Here is a 20,155-nt window from a genome sequence, read left to right on the forward strand (position 1 = left end):
CTCTGCTCCGCCAGGCAGAGGCCAAGATATGGTACAAAATGTAAAGAACGTGGTTCTGCAGCTCAGTGAGCAAGTCCCTGTTCAGCCAAGCCCCCTTCTGCCCCACTTGCTTGATGCCTGACACAGGGCAGTTGCCTGCTCCCGAGCTCCTCAGTTGTGAAGTGCTTCTTCAACCGTGAGCAGCACTCGTCGACTCCTGAGGCCTCAACTGCAGATTGCCAGGGACTCTGCTAAGTACCTCCCTGAAGAGCGTAACGCTTGCTCTCTCAAAATCCACAGGAGCAGCTCTGCTGCCCTTTTTCCCTCCTTCCACTGACCAGCTTCAACTCAATGATTCTGTCATCGCTCTGGCCAAGACAGTCCCCTCCCACCCCATGTCCCACCAGCCCTTCTCCACTCACTCCAAGCCAGTCTCGGAGGGCATCTGTCCTAGTTGGCTCCCCGATTCCTTGTGACAAGAAGTTCTCTCCCACAGAGCTCAGGACTGTTCCAGCCCTGCTCGTCCCGGCAGGATGGGATTCCCAGCAGCTGCTACTGGGGAGGTGGCAGCTGCCACAAGGACCAGGGTCAGCGCTCCAGACATTTCTCCAAGTGCCCCCAGAGGAACTGCGCAGTGCTGGCGTCCTGGCTGGGCGAGTGGCAGGAGACACCCACTAGGACATCTGCTTTGTTTTCCATCCCACTCATCCTCACCCGGAGGCTCCCAGCCACATCCTCACTGACTGTCAGGCCTGCAGCATCACACTTCTCCCTCACATCACCTGCCAGCCCTCCCCTCACCTGCCCTGCCTGCCCCCTCCAGCCCAGTACTCCAGGCGGGGGCTCCTGCCACCAAGTCCCCCTGATCCCAAGGCTCTCCCAGCTCTGGCAATGGACCAAGGCTTCCAGCCCAAGGCACCTGCACCCACAGGCCCCTTTTAACCCTTTCCCTCCCCAGGTGGAACTGGGGAGGTTGCTGGGGGCGGGGCGTAACCCAGGGAGCCCCAACATTCCGCCCCGGGACACCCCAGAGAGTCCTTAGCAGCCAACAGCCACCACAAACCATGGCGCTGCCACCAGGGTGGGTGTCTCTGCGTGACTCCTGGGTCCCCCCTGGGCCCCGGTTCCTGTGGCTCTCTCTGTTCCCTGAAATCTCCCCCCAAAGTAGGCACCGACCCCAACCCCAACCCCTGCAGCCCGGGGACGCTCTTGGGGGCCAGAGCGGAGGTGAGCGCCGGCCATGGCTCCCATCTCTCTTCCTGGCTCAGCCAACCTGTGCCCACTGCCCGGGCAGGAGCAGCCCTTCCCCGCAGCCTGGGCACCCCACCGGGGGGGCACCCCACGCCCCTCCAGCAGGTATGACACCCCTCTCTGCTCTGGCACTCCGGCACCTTCGGCACCTTCAGCACCCCCGACCACGGGCATCCCAGTGCCCCCATCACTCCCGTGCCCCCTCGCCAGGCAGTTTTCACACAGGGGGTCGGCAAGCCCGGGCGAGTGTCCCTGCCCTTGCCTGGCTGATGTGTGCCCAGTACAGCCCACGGCCAGAGAATTTACCAGATACTTGGCGCCATCTCTCCCACTTTCACCTCGGAGAAGCCAGTCTCCTCCCCGATTTGCGACCCCGTCCCTTTGGCACAGCAGCTCACCCCATGGGCAGCTCCCCGGCCACGAGCTCCCCACGTGCCTGGCACAGAGCCGGGGGATGTTGGCGATGGGGGCCGGCTCGGTGGGTGTCCCCAGAGGGTGCCCCCGGCTCAGCACAGCTCCCTCTCACCCACACAGAGCTGCTGATGGCTCCATGCAGCTGCTGCTTTGACCCCTGTGTGTTTGGCTATGAGTGGACCAACATGCCACCACCATCCACATCCATCTCCGGCTACGGGCACGTCGAGGGGCCATCTGCTCCCTTCAATATCACCGGCATGGCCACCTCCGCGGGGGCACCCCTGGGCACTGACATCGCCCCAGGCAGCGACGTCCCTCCCAGCCCCACTGCTGACCCCTACAGCCAAGGACCTGGGGACATGACGGACAACCTGGTTGTGACCGAAGAGATGCTTCAGCAAGAGGCCCTCAGGCTCTTCGGTCACTCCCTGGATGTGGTGGGGGTCAGCCAGGATGGTCCCAGCAGCGGCCCCACGCCTGGGGACAGTGGAGTCACCAGGGAAGAGGGGGGAGCGATGGCCCCAGGCTCCCCAGTGCTGCCGACGTCCATCCCCACCTACGAGGATGTCCAGGGGCAACCGGGAACCAACATCTCCAACACAGCCACCCCCACGAGGCCAGCCCCAGGCAGCAACATCCCCCCCAGCAGTGACGTCCCCACCAGCCCCGATGCTGTCCCCCACAATGAAGACCTTGGGGGCACACCAGAAGACCTTGATTTGAGTGATGAGATGCTGCTCGAAGAGGCCCTGAGCCTCTTTGGTTGGTCACTGGACTCGGTGGGGATCAGCCAGGACGGTCAGAGCAGCAGCCCCACGCCTGGGGACCCTGGGGACAACGGTGCAGCCATCCCCCCCTGTGACTCCTCCTTGCTTGAGCTGCCCGATGAGCTGCTCTGCCTGGACTTCACCATCCCCGACACCATCGACAGCGTCCTGGGCCTGGAGGACTTTCTGATGGGGCTGGAGGCCCAGGAGCAGTGGGGGGATGTGGGGATGGAGTTGCCCCCGTCCCGGCCAGCCGTGCTGGAGAAGTGGTGCTGGAAGCGGGGGCAGAGCACCCTGTCACTGCCCCCCAGCAAGCGCAGGGCGGTCACAGCCAGCCCGGGGGGGCCAGGGGGGACTAGAGAGTGATGTGGGGAGCGGTGCAGTGGGTGATGAGGGTGGGATATTTGGGGGGTGCGGGAGGAGGGTGGTGTATTGGGGGGGTATGTTATTGTATTTGGGGGGTGGGGGGTCGAGGGTGGGTTGTTTGGGGGGGGTGGGTGGGGATGTTCGTGTATTTGGGGGGGAGAAATTAGGATTAGAGTAGTATTGATGGGATGTTCTTTGTTGTTTGTTTGTCATTAAAATCTCTTTTATTCAGAACTTGTCTGTGTCTGTGTGGGAGGGGGAGGCAGCACAGGGGGCACCGCAAAACGGCACCCAAGGGTGCAACAGCCCCGCTGAGCCCCACATCAGAGCCGGTGAGCCCCGAAGGGCATCGAGCTCCTGGAGCCGGCTGGGTAAGGGCGGGCTGAGCCCCACAGGTGGCGTTTCCCACGCCTGTGGGCTCTGCCACTGCCCTTCTGGGTGGGCTGGAGGGGCCATCTCTGGGTGGCAGCTCTGCAGGGGACAGTGGGGACGTGGGGGTGGAGAACTGTGCTCAGTCCTCGGCTTCCTGTTGCAGCAATTGCTGTTTACTTGGCCCGCTCTTGGCTGCTTTGTGCTGGGGGGCTGACCACTGTCAGGGAGCTGGGCCCCCCCCCAACAGAGTCTTGGGTGGGGCCGGACTGGGCTCCTTCCTTCAAGCCCAGCCTGGCCTCAGCCTTGCCGGGCCATCGCACTGAGCCAGGCCTTGCACACCTGCCTTTGCACGCCAGGGCTGTTGCCGGCAGACGAGTCCGTGTGTGCGCAGGGTTTGCAGGAGCATCGGCTCTGCAGCGCGGTGGGGACGCCCCCGCCTCAGCGATGATCTTTCAGAACCGGCTTGGGCCCATTTGCAGCCAAAATGTTTCCTTCAGCATGGCCTTTTTTATTCAAAAGACCTGAAGAAAAAGCAGCAACAAGCAGCATCTTACTCCTAAAACCACCTTAAAGCAGAGCATCCCCCAGCACTGCCTGGCTACCCGTGGGGTGGGGCACAGCAAACTGTCACCTCAGAGCAGGAGGAAAGGTTTTGTGGAGGCTCTGAGCATCCTTGCCAGACTCTACCCAGCATCCACCCGCTTGCCCGGGTGGGTGACCCCCTTCAACCAGAGCACCCGTTTGAAGCAGAGGTGGGGTCACCCTGGGCAGAGCCACCCCAAGGCCCCCCCCAGCAGCCAAGAGCCACCCTCATCCTCCCCACCCCCGGCAAACCGGCACGAAATGAGGAAGTGGGAGGCGGAAAAAAGAAATTAGTTGCACTTGTAGTTGCAGCAGAAACACAAAAGCAAAGCGCTTCAGGATGGCCCTGGGCCCTCGGTGACAGGAGCCCCGAGCGCCCCGTTCCCAGGGGTGAGACGCAGGGACACCATGGTGAGTGCAAGCGGGGCCCTGGCAGGGCTCCCCCCACCCTGTCTCCCTCGGGCACCCTGGGGATGTCACCCTCTCTTCTGCCACCTCAGGGCTCTCCTGCACCCATCGTGGTCCCTTGCTGCTTCCCAGGAGGTGCCAGGAGCCTGCCCAGTGTCCCCGCTGGAGAGGGGATGGCGCTGCCCAGGCTTGGGGACAGGGAGCGGAGCTGGGACTGGGGGAGGCACTGGCACAGGGTACAGTGGTGGGGAGCAGCCGGGGATGGGAGCTGGGTGCTGGGTGCAGGGTCGGTGCCCCCGGATCGCAGACCTGAACAGGATGGAGGGCGCCAGGCGGTGAGACTGGACTGACACAAAGTGGTTTGGTTGTTGCTGTCGCCGGTGCGGGACCAACAGGATAACCCCTGTGTTCCTCTTGGCCCAACTTCCCACCAGCGGGTTTCAGCCTCGTCGTGCCAGCTGGTTGTGAGCAGAGTGTGGTGCAGGCAGAGTGGAGGGGGGTGGCGGGGGCTGCCGAGAGCCCCCAGGCCAGCTCAAGCCAGGAAGGACCCTCTGGGTGTCAGTGCCCAGGGTTGGACCTTGCACCTTGGCCCATTCAGGGCACAGGGGCTGCGGGCAGGACACAGGGCTGCTGAAAGGGCGGTGGCCAGATCTGGCAGCGGATCTGGAGGCAGAAGAGGAAGACAAAAGCTCTCCAAATGAGGGGGATGCTCAGTTATGGAGTAAGGCTCTGCAGAGTGTGGCCACAGCCACGTCCTTCAGCCCACAGCTCTGCTCCTTCCATGTCTTAGAGTGATGCTGCCCCAGACATTTCCACCCAGCCAGGAAGGGGACAGTGGCCAGGCTGAAGCAGAGCCCTCTCCCACCCGCGGTCACGGTTGCCACCTCTGAGAGACTGCTCAGGTGCTGTCTCCCACAAGACACAAACAGTCCCCTCCACACCGCCACTCAGGACCCGAAGATGTTCTGTGTCTCTGCGAAGGGCTGTGGGGCTGTGCAGCCACGACCCCAACCCCTGCCAGGGCCCAGCTCCAGGGCCAGCCCCATTCCCCATGCCCCAAACTCTGGGGGAAGCGCCCCATCCCCAAACCCTGCCGGTGCCTGGGAGCTGGCGGTGTTGTGACAGCCGTGCAACACCCCGTGCTGCTCTTCTCAAGGCTTCCGGTGGTTTTAAGGTGTTGGCTGCATCTGGGCTTGTCCTGTCTCGAGACAAAAGATGCCACCTTGGGCTGCGTCTACTCCCCGCTCGGGGTTTGCAGGGTTTTTCTTGTGGCTCAGGCCTGAGCTTTGAAGAAAAACAGATGATGTTTTGCCATTGCTGCTGCAGGGCTGCTCCCCCCCCCCCCCCCCCCCCCCCCCCCCTCCCCCGCTGCCTCAGCGATCCCATCATGCGTCCACAGCCCCGGGGCATGGGCAGTGTCTGTGATGGTGACAGTCCCCATCCCGCAGCCCTTGGCTGGGGTACTCCTGGGGGTCCTGATGGGGCTCCCCACGTGTGTACCCATCATGAATGGGACCACTGTCAGAGCCAAGTCCCTGGCACAAAGTGGCTGCAAACTGCACCTGGAAGCCCAGGCCCACGGCTGCCAAAAGCTGCTCCCCACTCAGCTTGAGGATGAAACGGACTCACGAGGTGTTTTGTCCAGGCCTCCCATCAGTCCCCTTCGCTGGGGAACCCGCAGTGGTGGTTCTTGAACCTCTGATCTCTGGTTCATCCCTCGCTTTGGCCTGGGACAGAGGAGGGCACTGAGGAACCGCTGCCCCAAACCTCTGAAAGCAAATGCAGTTTGTGCCCTTGCTCCCCCCACAGATGCTGCCTGCAGCCCCCATCCCACGAGGGCTTGCTAGGCACTGAGCTTGGGCAATGCCACGCTTTTGAGAGAGCAACATTCCTCTTCATCCTCTCCACAAGACTTTTATCCAGTTTAATGAGCCCTGGCCTTGCAAACCCCTTGTGCCACCTCTCGAGACTTGCTAAGGAAAGTCATGAAGACTTTGTGCTCCCAGAAACAGGGCAGAAACACCCACAGCCTTGCAGATATCGGAGACAAAACCTTCATTTAAAGTGAGCTGGTGTTTTTCCTGCAGCTGTGCTGCATCAGGTCCCCGAGCTGAGCCAGGAAAGCACCTAACCTGTGCCCGGAGGAAGAAGAGGTGACATGATGGCACGCGCTCACCGCCGACAGCTCTGTGCAGTCCTTTGACTGAAGGAGAAACTCCGCGTGTCAGCTCAAAAGCACCAAGCTTGCAATACAGGAAATGCTCATATTTGCCTTAATTTGGTGCCATAACCAGCCATGCAAGCCCAGGGTGCCCATGCCAGAGTGCTCAGGGCGATGGAGGCAGGGGACAGGGAATCAAGGTGCCGGGCTCCCCATGGGCTCATTCCAACCGGCTCCTCTCCACCTGAACCACAAAATTTTGGCCAGGTTGGGCAGCTCCTGGGGTCAACAACAGCTCCTTGGGTGACAGGATGGTGGCCCGGAGCCGATGACTGAGCCTGCCTGCATTTTTTCCGGGTGGCTTTTCTAGGGGCTCACTAGGATGGAGGGGAGGAAGAGGAAGGCAAGGAAAAAGCCATAAGCAACAATCAGGAAGAGGAGAAGCTCCCTGAAGAGTTTCAGGCTGCATGAGCAGCCCCGATCCCCCCTGGACCCCCTGAGCAGACCCAGGTCCACCCGAAGGGAAGGTGGTGGGACAACCAAGCCAAAAGCCCCTCTGTCAGCTATGGGGGCTTGAGTTTGAACTTGGAGTTTGGGGGGGCATGGATGGTATTTTGGATTGTAAAGCCCAGCAGCCCAGTGGGGAGGGAGGTGGCTGGGGGGAGCAGCACGATGCTGCTGAGGCCCTCCACGCTCCCTGATGGTCCCTCCGTCCCCCATCGCGATGGTGCCGGGTTGTGCCAAGTATCTGAGAGTGGGTGTGGGGGCTGCAGACAGCCTGTGGAAATCAGGGGCAGATGGGAGGATGCAGAGGCGTTGGGGTCCAGAGGCCTGAAATCCTGAGAGCCAGCAGGAAAAGGAAGCAAAAGGGGAAGAGAAGAAAAGGGAAATGGAAAGAGTAAGAGGCCGGGGGCGACTGGGGGAGGAGAAGTGAAATCGATGCTGGGAGCGCTGGGGTGAAAGCTGAACCGCGGGGGCTGTGGTACAGGTGCAGAGGAGCCACGGGCAGGTCCAGGTGGGGTGTCCCCTCCCAGGCACCGAGCCAGGGACCTCACGGGCATCACGGTTTTGCTCAGCAAGTTTCCTCTGCAGCATCGAGGACAAGGGGCCTTTAAGTAGTTTTCTTTTTGCACAGTGAAATCTTACCCTCCCCTCCCAGCCCAGGACTGTGTTTAGCCCCCACAAGGGCTTAAATATGTCACGCTGACATAGTGCTTAGGGATATGGTGTACTTGAGAACTGTCAGTGTGAGGTTAATGGTTAGATTAGGTGATCTTCAAGGTCTTTTCCAACCTAGATGATTCTGTGATTCTGTGAAATCACAACCCACAGCTGCAATTTTTTGCCCTTCCCCTGGGTTATTTTTGCTGCCCCTTTGACTCATAAGCAGAACCTGTGCAGCAATTGCTTCCTTAGTCCTTGGTGACCTCCATACCGAGCAGGGGTGATGTTACCAACATGCAGACAGTCTCAGTGCTCCGTCTGCTCCTCTCTGGGGGAGCAGACCTGCAGTGACGCAAGCCCAGGTGCAGCAGCCCTGGGATTTTGAGCTTTGCAAGTTCCCAGCATGGCCAGAACACCCCTCTGCACCACCTGAGGGTGCCTGTTTTGGAGCCACAGCCCGGGCAGGGACTAGTTATAGCCACCAGCAGCTCAGGGGTACTCAGGGCCAGGTCCAGGCCCGGAGCCCCACTCCCATCAGTGGTGGCCCCGGTGCAGCCGCTGTGGCCCTCTCCCCACAGGGCAGCAAGGAGCGCTTCCACTGGCAGAGCCACAATGTCAAGCAGAGCGGCGTGGACGACATGGTCCTGCTGTCCAAAATCTCCGAGGAGGCCATCGTGGAGAACCTCAAGAAGCGTTTTATGGACGATTACATCTTTGTATCCTTCCTCGGGCAGTGGGGCAGGGCCAGGGAGCAGCAGGGCTGTGCTCCAAGGCTTTGCCAGGGCGTGGACCAAACGGGCTGCCTCAGTGCTTGCAGTGTCCTGTCCCCACACAAGATTAGGCTCAGCTGGGGGAATGCCACCATTCCCAAGCTGAGTTGCACTTGTCAGAGACACTGCAACCGTGACCCCCATCCTGCCATGCCCCAGGATCCGCTTTGGTCCTCCCTTTGTGGCCACACAGCCCTAAGCAAAGAGCACTGAGCCAAGCCTCTCATCTGCTGCCTCCCACTGCTCCTGCACACTGGAGACCCGCCTGCCTGTGCCAAGGGGGCCAGAGCCCAGCAGCAGCAGTGGCCGTCGTCCCCTGTTGCTGTCACCCAAGCCCTGCGATGCCCACAGTGTGCCCTGGCTGCTCTGCAGCCACAGCAAATCCAAGCAAACCCTGGATGGAGCAAGAGCATCCCTGCAGACACAGAGAGGAGGTGCCACCCCTCCCTCTTCATGGGTGTCAGGCCCCATGGAATACCATCAAGCCCGCGCAGGGTGCAAAGCTCCCACCCTGCCCAGTGTTGCCCCCACCATGCCATCTCCCAACCCAGAGGCTTTTGCAGTCCCTGGCTCCCATCACAGAGCTGACACTGCTGAGCACTGTGCACGAGCCTCGGCAGCTCTCAGGCTCCACGGTGCAGATGGGGACATGACCCCCAACCCCACGGATTTGGAGCCCTGAGCCTTGCTCGTCCCACACCTGCCTGGGGACATGGCTGGCTCAGCACCCCGGCAGCGTGGCACATGCTTCGCCTGCACCCCAGCTGCGGTGGGCGGCCGGCTCTGGTGGAGAAGAGGACCAAATCCCTGAGGTACAGAGCAGGGCATGGCGGAGGCTCGGTGGGCAGCGGTGCTGAGCATGGGGCTGAGCCGCTTGCTCACGCTGCTGCGAGCAGCTGTGGTTTCCCTGAAGATGCAGCTCTGTCCTTACAAGGCGATGCTCTGTCCCAGGCTGGCGGTGACGCAGCCATCCTGCCCGCTCTTTCGGCAGCCCTGGGGCTTTAAATGTGCTTAGGGGTTGGGTTTAGGGTTGGCTTTTTTTTTTTTTCCGGAAAAAAATACCCTACGCAGCCTCTTTCTTCCTTTTTTTGTGTTGCTGCTGCGTGCAGGGCCCCTGTCTAGCCATGACTCAACACCCTACGCTTCTGCATTTCCCAGAAAAGCCCCCCTCGTCCTGTCCTTGGGCTGCTCTTCCCCTGCCCTGCTGTCAGGTGGGCCCAAAATAGGACATCGAGGGCTCGGGGTAACCTCACTGGCACTGCTCTGTCCCCAACCTCGATCTCCCCAGCACCTGCCCTGGGGTGCTGGGGCTCATCCCCATCCTGCTGTTGCATCATTTCCAGGCACAATTCCCGTTTTTCTATTCCCCTGCCCACACCCGGGTGACTCAGGGATGCTGCAGGCAGGAGCTGAGGGAGGCAGAGTAGCTGGGTGGCTGGGGAAAGGCAGGAGCTGGCAGTTTCTCTCCTCTCTGTACCTCAGTTTCCCTGGTTGTAAAATGGAGACAGTCTCCTGCTGCAAGAGCCATGGATGGAGCACGAGCAGCTGAGCAGGGGGTGAATTCCAGGAGGTTGTGGGATGCTGGAAATGTCGCTTTTGGAGCCGATCCTCAGCCAGAGGCCAGGGAGGTGAGGGGATGCTCCTGCTGCACGCTGTGCCAGTCACACCGCAGAGCACACCCCAGGGCCGAGGGAGTGAAGCACTGGGGGCCCGTGGCCGGGAGAACACCAAGTCACAGCAGCAGCTCTGCCTGCACCTGAGCTGAAAACCCTCGTGGTATTCCTGGTGCAGCTTCCAGGGTGAGGCAGGGACCACCCCAACCTCCTTCCTGCCGTTGCTCTCTCTGACGCTGCTTCCGGGGCAGGAAGGGGCAGTGGGAAGGGGGGACACGGAAAAGGACACACAGACCTTAACCTGCCCCTCAGACCTACATCGGGCCAGTGCTCATCTCCGTCAACCCCTTCAAGCAGATGCCGTACTTCACCGACCGGGAGGTCGAGCTGTACCAGGGAGCGGTGAGGCTGCTGCATGCCAGTGCGCGGGCTTGGCCAAGGGTTCTTTGGGTTTAATTTGGTACAAAACACCTGGGGGGTGTCCCATGAGTGTCCCTGTCCTCCCCAGCCCTTTGGGTGCTGCAGGGATCAGTGCTCCCAAACACACTGATGGAGAGTCAGTAACGAGACTCAGGAGCAAATCCACATTCCTGGGAAATTCAGCTCATAAAGACACACCAGAGCAACCCAAACATGGTAAAATTCAGCCCAAGTGACTAGCTCTGCCACTACGAGCTTCCCAAGGAGGAGGGGAGAGTCGAAAAAACATCTGACCTGGTGCTGATTAGCTCGTGTTTGTGGCAAGAGACTAATTCCCCATCCCTGCTGTGTGCCGGTGTCTTGTGCAATGCATGGGCAGAGTCAAGGGGATTTGGGGTGGGGGCTCAGGGCTGGGAGCTGAGGCTCTGTGCTAAGCACTGCTCTCCTTGGCCCCTGTTTAGGCTCAGTATGAAAATCCCCCCCATATCTACGCCCTGACTGACAACATGTACCGCAACATGCTGATCGACGGGGAGAACCAGTGCGTCATCATCAGGTGAGGGGTGCGCGGGGCGCAGCCAGGGATCCCGTGTCACCGCTCCGGGGCCAGCTGCCCCCATCACCCCTTCTCCCCACACCCTGGGGGCATCGCAGCTAAACACAGCAACCGGGCAGCGGCTGGAGCCCAGCGGTGGGTCCTGGGGGACCCAGTGCATGGGGGTGCCTGGGGGGGACCCGCTGTCCTGGGCCATGAGCACCAGCTGGGGCTGTGACTGGGTTGTCCCAGGCAGGGACCAAGCCTTGTGCAATGCACCTTTCCGGCTGAGTGTTGCAAGAGAAATGGTCAGGATGTGGGGCAAGGCCAGAGACTTTCCCTCGAGGCTTTCAAGTCTCCCTCCTCCCCTCCAAAATCCAGCAACATGAAATCCAACGTCTCCTCTTAGAGCAGCTCCTCACCCAGCCTTGCTCCGGCCCCACTTATAACCCAGAGCCCCGCCAGAGCACCCGGGCAACCCTATCCCCAGTGTTAGCGCTGCCACACGCTCAGCAGATGCAGCAGGAGGGAGGTCAAAGCCCCCATCACCTGCCATCACCCCCCGGCCCTGCTCCAGCATCCACCCCAAAGCACCCCAGGACCCCGGCGGGGCCGTTTCATGTCTCGTCTGCTTTGACATTTGCACAGCGGAGAAAGCGGGGCTGGGAAAACGGTGGCAGCAAAATACATTATGGGCTACATCTCCAAAGTGTCCGGGGGTGGCGAGAAAGTGCAGGTATGTCCGTCCCCTCCCCGCACCACCACACATCACTTCACCTCCCAACCGCTCCCCATCACCCCCCAGCCCCCTGCACCCCCATCTGATGGGGGCACACGGAGCAGCCCCAGCTCCAGGGCTGGGGACACGCAAAGCTTTGGTCTGTCCCCAGCCCCGAGGCAGGGCTGCTTCCGTGGGGCGCAGGCGTGTGTCCCCCCTGCTCATCCCTCTCCCTCCTCTGCCCCCAGCACGTGAAGGATATCATCCTGCAGTCCAACCCGCTGCTGGAAGCCTTTGGAAATGCCAAAACTGTCCGGAACAACAACTCCAGCCGCTTTGTAAGTCGCCAGGGCAGGTGTGGAGGGTCAGTGCAGCAGCCCGGATCCGTCCCAGCCGTGCTCCTGGCATGGTGGGAGAAGGGGGAGAGAAACTGGGGCCGAGGGGAGTGAGGAGTCCCGCCGGCCAGGGCCATGGCTCTGAGCGGGAGCTGTGCTGGGGCAGGGGAAGTACTTCGAGATCCAGTTCAGCCGGGGCGGTGAACCCGACGGAGGGAAGATCTCCAACTTTCTGCTGGAGAAGTCACGGGTGGTGAGCCAGAATGAGTGCGAGAGGAATTTCCACATCTACTATCAGGTACGGGGTGGGGGGGTCTGGAGACAGCCAGGCTGCCACGGGGGTCAGGGGCCGGGTAACCGCAGCTCCCATTTCTCTCCCAGCTCATCGAAGGGGCATCCCAAGAGCAGCGGCAGAACCTGGGCATCATGAGCCCGGATTATTACTATTACCTGAACCAGTCGGACACGTACCAGGTGGAGGGCACGGACGACCGCAGCGACTTCCATGAGACCATGGTGAGTGCCCGGGAGGGGGAGTCCCCAAAGCCAGCTAAGGCTGGGCAGGGGCTGACGGGCTCCCCACACCCCCAGAATGCCATGCAGGTCATCGGCATCCGCAGCGAGGACCAGCAGCTGGTGCTGCAGATCGTGGCGGGGATCCTTCACCTGGGAAACATCAGCTTTCGGGAGGAAGGCAACTACGCGCGGGTGGAAAATGCTGACTGTGAGTAGCCAACTCTGCCTGTTCCGTGGGGGGCAAGTGAGGACACTCGCAGAGATACTTGGCAATGAACTGCAAACTCTCCGTGGCACAAATCCCCTGGCAGAGCAGAGAAGCAGCATCATCTTCCCTATGTTAGACATGGGGAAACTGAGGCACAACCAGAGCTTAATTAGGAAGGGGACAGATGCTGTGATTTAGCAGAGGGAGGATGACATCCCACGTCCCCAGTCACTGCACCACTATTGTCCTTTGCACTCAGATGGGGTTGGGGGGTCCAGAAGTGGCTGCGGGCAGCGTGCGGGGGGCATACGGGGAGCAGGCAGCACTGACCCCCCACCATCACCACTCTGCCCAGCCCTGGCCTTCCCTGCCTACCTGCTGGGGATCGACCAGGAGCGCCTCAACGAGAAGGTCACCAGCAGGAAAATGGACAGCAAGTGGGGTGGCCGCTCCGAGTCCATCACCGTCACCCTCAACGTGGAGCAGGCGGCTTACACCCGGGATGCCCTGGCCAAGGGGCTCTACGCGCGCGTCTTCGACTTTCTCGTGGAGGTGCGTGGTCCCGGCGGGCTGGGCCGAGCACGGCTGCAGCACGGAGGGGATGTTCACCCGTCCCCACCGCCCTACGCCCCTGATGGAGGTGGCTTGTCCCCTTTTTCCCTGCAGTCTATCAACCGGGCTATGCAGAAGCCGCATGAGGAGTACAGCATTGGGGTGCTGGACATCTATGGCTTCGAAATATTCCAGGTATGTGTTGCTGTGCTGTCAGAGCCCAGCTGAGGAATGTCCTTCCCTGCTCCCGCAGCAAGGAGAGCGGCTGGAGCAGGGGCTGTCAGCAGTCAATGGCCCGAAGAAGGGTCCCTGGAGCAGCACCTCTGCTCTTCGGGGTTCCCCCAGTGTGGTGAGAGGAGCAGAAGTCAACTCAACACCATCTTCTCTTTCATCTTGCAGAAAAATGGCTTTGAGCAATTCTGCATTAACTTTGTGAATGAGAAGCTGCAGCAGATCTTCATAGAGCTGACCCTGAAGGCAGAGCAGGTACAGAGGGGCTGGGCTGGGAGACTGCGGGGCTGCACCAGCACCCCAATTCCTGCATCCTGCACCCTCACCACTGGCCGGTCCCAGCACCACAGCTGGAGCAGGGGGGCTGCAGCACATCCCACGGGTCAGGGGCCCACCCGGCTCTCCCTGCGCTTCCCCAGGAGGAGTATGTGCAGGAGGGGATCAAGTGGACCCAGATCCAGTACTTCAACAACAAGGTGGTGTGCGACCTGATAGAGAACAAGCTGGTGAGTGGGGTCCCCTCCTCTGGGGAAGGTTTTCTTGGGGAGCCGAGGCACCCAGGGAGGGGGGTGCTGGATGGGCTGGGTGCTGTCGAGGATGGGTGGCAGAAGCTGGTCCAGCCGGGGAGCATCCCTGGGAGAGCAGCAGCTCTGCGCCCTTAACCTGAAGCAGCTTTGACCGGTGTGGGGCCCTGGAGCAGAGCCAGATGCAGGATTGGGCCCTTCCCACAGCCTTTGGCTTCGCTCTCCCTCCCCCAGAACCCCCCCGGGATCATGAGCGTCCTGGACGATGTCTGTGCCACCATGCATGCCACCGGCGAGGGCGCGGACCAGACCCTGCTGCAGAAGCTGCAGGCGGCCGTGGGCACCCACGAGCACTTCAACAGCTGGAGCTCGGGCTTCGTCATCCACCACTACGCAGGCAAGGTACAGCACCCCACACCCTGCACCCTGCACCCCACGGCCCTGGCCCCAGCGGCACGGGGCTGAGCTCCCCTCCTGTCCCCAGGTCTCATACGACGTGAACGGCTTCTGCGAGCGCAACCGGGACGTGCTCTTCACCGACTTGATCGAGCTGATGCAGAGCAGTGAATAGTGAGTCCTGGCAGCACTGCGGTCCCGGGGGGGGGCACCCCAAATGGGCTGGGGCAGAGGGCAGCATCCTCATCATCCACACCATAAAGCTTTGCTGATTCTGCCTCTGCCACAGCCACGGTTTGGGGTGCTCAGCATCCTGCATCACCCCCTGGGCACTGGCAGCATCCCCCCATGGAGCACAGGAGCATCCAGGGGCTGCAGGGATGGGCAGAGGGGTGCTCACCCACCAGCACCAATCCTGCTCAGCCTGGGGGCGGTCGGGAGGGGGACAGGCTTAGCCACGGTGCAGGATTTCCCAGTAGCAGAAAGCAGGGCTGGAGCTGGTCCCAGCTCAGCGCGTGCTGAGCCTGGGGAGCCTGGCAGCTCTCACCCGGGGACTGTCACCTGCCTTTCAGCGGTTTCATCCGGATGCTTTTCCCAGAAAAGCTTGATTCTGACAAAAAGGGACGACCAACCACTGCAGGCTCCAAAATCAAGGTACGTCCCAGAGGCTGCAGGACAGTAGCTGCCCCTGGGGCAGTGGCAGGGTGATGGGCTCCCACCAACACCTTCAATGCTACAGAGGTCAATCCTTGCAACAGAAGCAGGCTAACGACCTGGTGAACACGCTAATGAAGTGTACACCACACTACATCCGCTGCATCAAGCCCAACGAGACCAAGAAACCCCGGGACTGGGAGGAGAGCAGGTAACAGAGGCCCCTCATGGTGTATCAAGGAGCTCACAGAGACCAGGGAACACAACCCGGCCATGGAGATGTGGCCAGGACCAGCTTTCCTCTAAAAACTGCACCCCTGGGCTGGTTCCTCTGTGCTGCCCACAGAGCCAGGGGAGCAGGAGGTGGGTACTGAGGAGGGGACAGCCCCCCCCCCTCTACATGCATCACCCAGAGGCTCCATCCCACGTGCTCAGCCATGGGCATCCCCATGCAAAGCAGCAGCCAAAGGGCCCGGGCAGGTCCCCCACCAACCTGCCATCCCACACCGAGCGCGTCCCTCCCGGCTCCGCAGGGTGAAGCACCAAGTCGAGTACCTGGGGCTGAAGGAGAACATCCGGGTGCGCCGGGCAGGTTTCGCCTACCGTCGCCTCTTCCACAAATTCCTGCAACGGTGAGCGACCACCACGATGGGGGGGCGGCGGGTCCCCACAGCCCAGCCCTGACTCACGTCCCCCTCTCCCCACAGCTACGCCATCCTCACCCCCGAGACGTGGCCGTCGTGGCGCGGGGATGAACGGCAAGGGGTGCAGCACTTGCTGCGCGCCGTCAACATGGAGCCAGACCAGTACCAGATGGGGCGGAGCAAGGTCTTTGTCAAGAACCCCGAATCGGTAGGTGGGCTGGCTCTGCCCCTCGCCCCGCAGCCCTGCATCCCCGGGGGATGCTTCATGCAGCTGAGCATCGCTTTGGGCACTGCTGGGAGGTTTTGGGGTGCCGATGGGCAGGAGAAGCAATGCAGCTGGGGCTGGGTGGTGGCCTGCCGTGCTCAGCACCCCTTATCCCTCCCAGCTCTTCCTCCTTGAAGAGATGCGGGAGCGGAAATTCGACGGCTTCGCCCGGGTGATCCAGAAGGCCTGGCGCCGGCACGTCGCCATCCGGAAGTATGAGCAGATGCGAGAGGAGGGTAAGGACAGGCAAGGATGGGGACTCCAGCACCCCTTTTAGGGTGCCCTTTGCTGGGGACAGCCCAGCTGCCAGAGCAGCAGGAGGGTGGCAGCCTGGCTCCTAGTTGTGGCAGTAATGAGGAGGGGGGTGAGGAAGACCAGACCATGAGATATCTGGGGTCATTTCCTACATCTTAAAAGAGGGCTTGGACTTCTTGCTCCTATTTCCAGCCCTGGGAGGGGCTGTAGGACAGAAATCAGATCCTTGCGCTCTGCATTTCATTGTCCACAGAGGAGTAGCTGGGAATCAGCATTTGCAGAGGGATGGGAAAGGCCAGTGGCCACCACCTGCCCCCATCGCGGGGGTTTTCCCACCAAGCGTGCAGTGAAAAATCAAGGGAGAAAACCCAGAAAGCATCTGCCTCCCTCCCTCCTTCCCACAGCACAAGGTTTTTTTGAAGGCAGTTAATGGGTTTCAAAGCCAGGCAAGTTCAAGCAGCTTGGATTCCTCCAGTGACGTAAAATGAGCCCCACATCTTGCTGCCAAAATCCATGTGACAGCTCCCACAGCCAGTCTGGGAGGGCAGGCACCGGCCAGGCAGGCCGGCAGGGGCTGAGGGCTGAGCCAAGGGCTGAGCTGCCAGCACAGAGCCTTGTCTGACCGGCATTGCTTCGGGGTCTCTCACAGCCTCCAACATCCTCTACAACTTCAAAGAGCGGAGGAGGAACAGCATCAACAGGAATTTTGTGGGCGATTACCTGGGCATGGAGGAGCGGCCGGAGCTGCGCCAGTTCCTGGCCAAGCGGGAGCGGGTAGACTTCGCCGACTCCATCACTAAGTACGACCGGAGGTTCAAGGTACACGGACGCACCCAGGGCTTGGGACAGGCCAAGCTGTGGCTCGTGGTGGCTGCCCTTGGGTGGGATGTGTGTGCAGGGCTTGTGCACCCCCTCACCCCCTGCTTCTGCCCTTTCCCAGCCCATCAAGCGGGACTTCATCCTCACCCCCAAGTACTTCTACCTGATCGGACGGGAGAAGGTGAAGAAAGGTCCTGAGAAGGGGCAGATCAAGGAGGTGCTCAAGAAGAAGGTGGAGCTCCAGGCAGTGAACAGCATCTCGCTGAGGTGCGTCCCTTAGCACAGGCTCTGCTCGGGGGGGTTCACGCAGCCAGGCTTCACCCGTCACCCCCACCAGCCTCTCCATGCTCTGGTGACCCCAGCCAGGCCCCAGCCCCTCACCCACGGAGGCAGCAGGGCATTGGGCCGTGGCAGGGAGCTCTGCAGATGGGACTTTGGAGGCCAGGGAGGTTTCCAGCTAAACTACCCTCCAAATTTGCTCGGGGTGGACCCAGGCCCATGGGGCTCCCAGCTGCCCCCCAGCACCAGCTGGCACCAGCCTTGCCCCCCACTGATGCCCCTGCACCGGGGTTGCTCCTCCAGCACCAAGCAGGATGATTTCTTCATCCTCCACGAGAATGATGCCGACAATTTCTTGGAGTCCATCTTCAAGACGGAGCTGATCAGCCTGCTGTGCAAACGCTACGAGGAGCTCACCCACAGCAAGCTGCGCCTCTCCTTCAAGGACACGTAAGGATGGAGGCCAGGACAGGTGACAAAGCAGGACAGGGTCCTGTCCTTATGGCCTCACGGCCTCTCTCTCCCCTAGACTACAGTTTCGGGTGAAGAAGGAGGGCTGGGGCGGTGGCGGCACCCGCAACGTCACCTTCGTCAGAGGACAGGGCGACGTGGCTGCCCTCAAAGCCGGAGGCAAAACCCTTACGGTCAGCATCGGGGATGGGCTCCCCAGGAATGCCAGTGAGTGCCAGGGCACCCGGGGGGTGACGGAGGGGGGACAGGAGCACCAGGGTCTCAGGGCACACCTGGACACCTGGGAACACCAGGGTGAGCCAGTGTGTGCCCCAGCCCTGCGGGGTTTGCGTTTCACCCAGGAGGGACCCGGTTCTGCTCGGGTGATGGGGCAGCACGGGGTGTTTCAGGGAAAAGGGCAGCTGGGTACAAACTGCGGGGACAGCCCCCCCCAGCTGGCTCTGAGGACCATCACCTAACGGGGGGCTGGTGTCCCCCCAGAGCCCACGAGGAAGGGGGCAACGCAGAGCAGAGGTGGCAGCAGGTGGCCGGCACCCTCCCGAAACGCCCCACCAGCACCCAGAGGTGAGGAGGGCAATGCCAAGGTGGGGGGGGGGGTGCCAGGGACGGGGGACCCCAGCCTGGCTCCAGCCAGCGCCATGCTCACCGGGGGGGGTGCAGACTGAGCGTGGGCCCCTTGTAATGCACCATCCCAGGTCGGGGTCCTCCAGGCGCCTGCAGGAACGGGGCACCCCAGTTCCCCCGCAGCGACGGCCGGGCGCAACGAGACACCTACACAGCACCCCAGAAGCAGGCGCGGGGGCCACCAGCTGCGGCGCTTCCCCCCCGAAACGCCAGTCGCCAGCCGAAGACACGGCCCCCGTCTGAACACAACATGGATTTCCTCAATGTGCCTGACCAGGGGGTGGCTGGGTAGGTCCTGTACTGGCACCCATGTGCCCCCCCCGCCCCATCCTCCCCTCCCACTGCTGCCAGCCCCAGGAGATGCTCTTTCTCCAACCGAGCAACAGCCCGGCTAGGTCTGGGCAGTCTGGCTCTGCTGGCAGGACAGCACCTCCCAGGCTCTTGCCCAGCCCAGTCCTCCCAGTCCCTGCACTGGGAAGACCCACCTGAGCTGCAGGCAGGGAGCATCCCGTTGGTGGGCAGAGCAGGATGGGAAGGAGGGAGCAGCGCAGCCCGCACCCTCCCCGCTGTTGAACGTGGTTTCTCCCGGCCCCGCAGCATGCAGCGCCGGCGAAGCCTGAGCCAGCGGCCACCCCCGGCCGGGCGTCCCAAGCCACAGCCCAAGGTGGCCGTGCCGCGCTGCCAGGCGCTCTACCAGTACATCGGGCAGGACGTGGACGAGCTCAGCTTCAACGTGGGGGACATCATCGACATCCTGCTGGAAGGTTCTGCCGGACTCTGCCCTGCCCAGCTTCTCCCCGCTGTGCCCTGTGGCAGCACCACACCTGACCCAGCTCCTTTTTTTCCCCCTTTTCCCAGATATCTCCGGCTGGTGGAAGGGCCGGCTGCACGGCAAGGAAGGGCTTTTCCCTGGGAACTACGTGCAGAAGATCTGAGCCGGGCGCAGTGGCCGCGTGGCCGGAGGCAAGGAGGGGATCACCGTCCGCCCACCCCACCGAGGCCAAGGCCGTGCCGAAGGGGCCGGTGGCGGCTCCGTGGTGGTTCTCCACCGACGCTGGCATTGAGTGAGCGCTTCCTCGCGAGCCCCCCTGGCCTGGGCCGGCTGCCAGGCTGTGCCGGTGCCCACCACTGAAGCCTACAGCTGCTTTTGGTGGCCTCCCTGCAGCAAAGACCGGCTCTTTGCTGCTTGTTCATACCCTGGGAGTGGAACTGCTCCAGTGATTCTGGGGTATAAATAGAATTCTTGTTAATAATTATGTTAAATAATCAGACTCAGCCGCACCAGAGTTTGCATTTCACCCTGATGCTGGCCCGTGGCTCCCGCTGGCCCCGTGACAAGAGCCCTGTACCCACATGTCCCCACATAAGGATGTCATGTCAGCCCCGTTCCCCCACGTTGAACCCGCCAGAATATGCCAAATACAGAAACAACCTCCCCCAGGAACCCGGCTCAGGCATCTCCACATCCCAGCGTGACTCGGGACCGCTCGGCACGGCCGGCTGGGAGCTGCCGGCGCAGCCGCGAGGCAAAGCGGGGAACGGGGCGCAGCAGGACTGTGACACCATCGCCGTTCCCTGATTTCTCAGAGGAAAAGCTGTGAGGACGGCGTGGCCAAAGCCCACCGAGCTGTTGTAGCTTTTTCTGATGGTGGTCAGAGGGGCTGCTGGAGCCCCCCCGGTTTGCAGGGTGGGGGGGTCTCATCCGCGGGGAGCCAGGGTCTATGCGTGGGGTGGAAACTGTTGTCCTCGGCTGCACCGTCTCCGGGATTTGGGGGGGACCCTCTTTGCCCCGACCCCCCAGCACAGCCAGGGCTGGGGGGGGGGGGAGTGGTGGTGCTGGGGGGGCTCTGAGTCTGCCC

The 20,155-nt window shown here is 61.8% G+C and overlaps 1 protein-coding gene across 3 annotated transcripts; it reads left to right on the plus strand.

Moving 5' to 3' along the window:
* The first annotated feature begins 4,021 nt into the window (after window positions 1–4,021).
* MYO1F (myosin IF) lies at window positions 4,022–19,567 on the plus strand. 3 transcript variants are annotated; one of them, XR_012626549.1, is made up of 28 exons: window positions 4,022–4,145; window positions 8,046–8,183; window positions 10,163–10,252; window positions 10,732–10,826; window positions 11,454–11,541; window positions 11,772–11,861; window positions 12,025–12,156; window positions 12,240–12,374; window positions 12,450–12,582; window positions 12,938–13,134; window positions 13,249–13,329; window positions 13,534–13,620; window positions 13,785–13,871; window positions 14,124–14,291; window positions 14,374–14,459; window positions 14,858–14,939; window positions 15,044–15,150; window positions 15,473–15,571; window positions 15,647–15,791; window positions 15,970–16,084; window positions 16,753–16,922; window positions 17,044–17,189; window positions 17,505–17,651; window positions 17,731–17,845; window positions 18,153–18,236; window positions 18,368–18,584; window positions 18,894–19,060; window positions 19,155–19,171. XR_012626549.1 is itself a non-coding variant. In XM_074851491.1 (28 exons), the coding sequence occupies exons 1-28, from the start codon at window positions 4,143–4,145 to the stop codon at window positions 19,229–19,231; spliced, it is 3,303 nt and encodes a 1,100-aa protein (XP_074707592.1). In that variant the 5' UTR covers window positions 4,022–4,142; the 3' UTR covers window positions 19,232–19,567. The 3 variants fall into 3 exon arrangements, 2 of the variants coding, with proteins under 2 accessions (XP_074707592.1, XP_074707591.1); XM_074851491.1 differs by having other exon boundaries at window positions 12,462–12,582; window positions 17,731–17,879; window positions 19,155–19,567; XM_074851490.1 differs by having other exon boundaries at window positions 4,023–4,145; window positions 17,731–17,879; window positions 19,155–19,567.
* Window positions 19,568–20,155: the final 588 nt, after the last annotated feature.

Source organism: Strix uralensis, chromosome 27 (assembly GCF_047716275.1).
Source record: "Strix uralensis isolate ZFMK-TIS-50842 chromosome 27, bStrUra1, whole genome shotgun sequence".
NCBI lineage: Eukaryota > Metazoa > Chordata > Aves > Strigiformes > Strigidae > Strix > Strix uralensis.

Excerpts from the sequence above, each read along its gene's own strand:
- MYO1F (XM_074851490.1), top strand. Across the intron at positions 14,460-14,857 it reads CTGATGCAGAGCAGTGAATA|CGGTTTCATCCGGATGCTTT; the intron begins GTGAGTCCTGGC and ends CCTGCCTTTCAG. Across the intron at positions 19,061-19,154 it reads CATCGACATCCTGCTGGAAG|ATATCTCCGGCTGGTGGAAG; the intron begins GTTCTGCCGGAC and ends CCCTTTTCCCAG.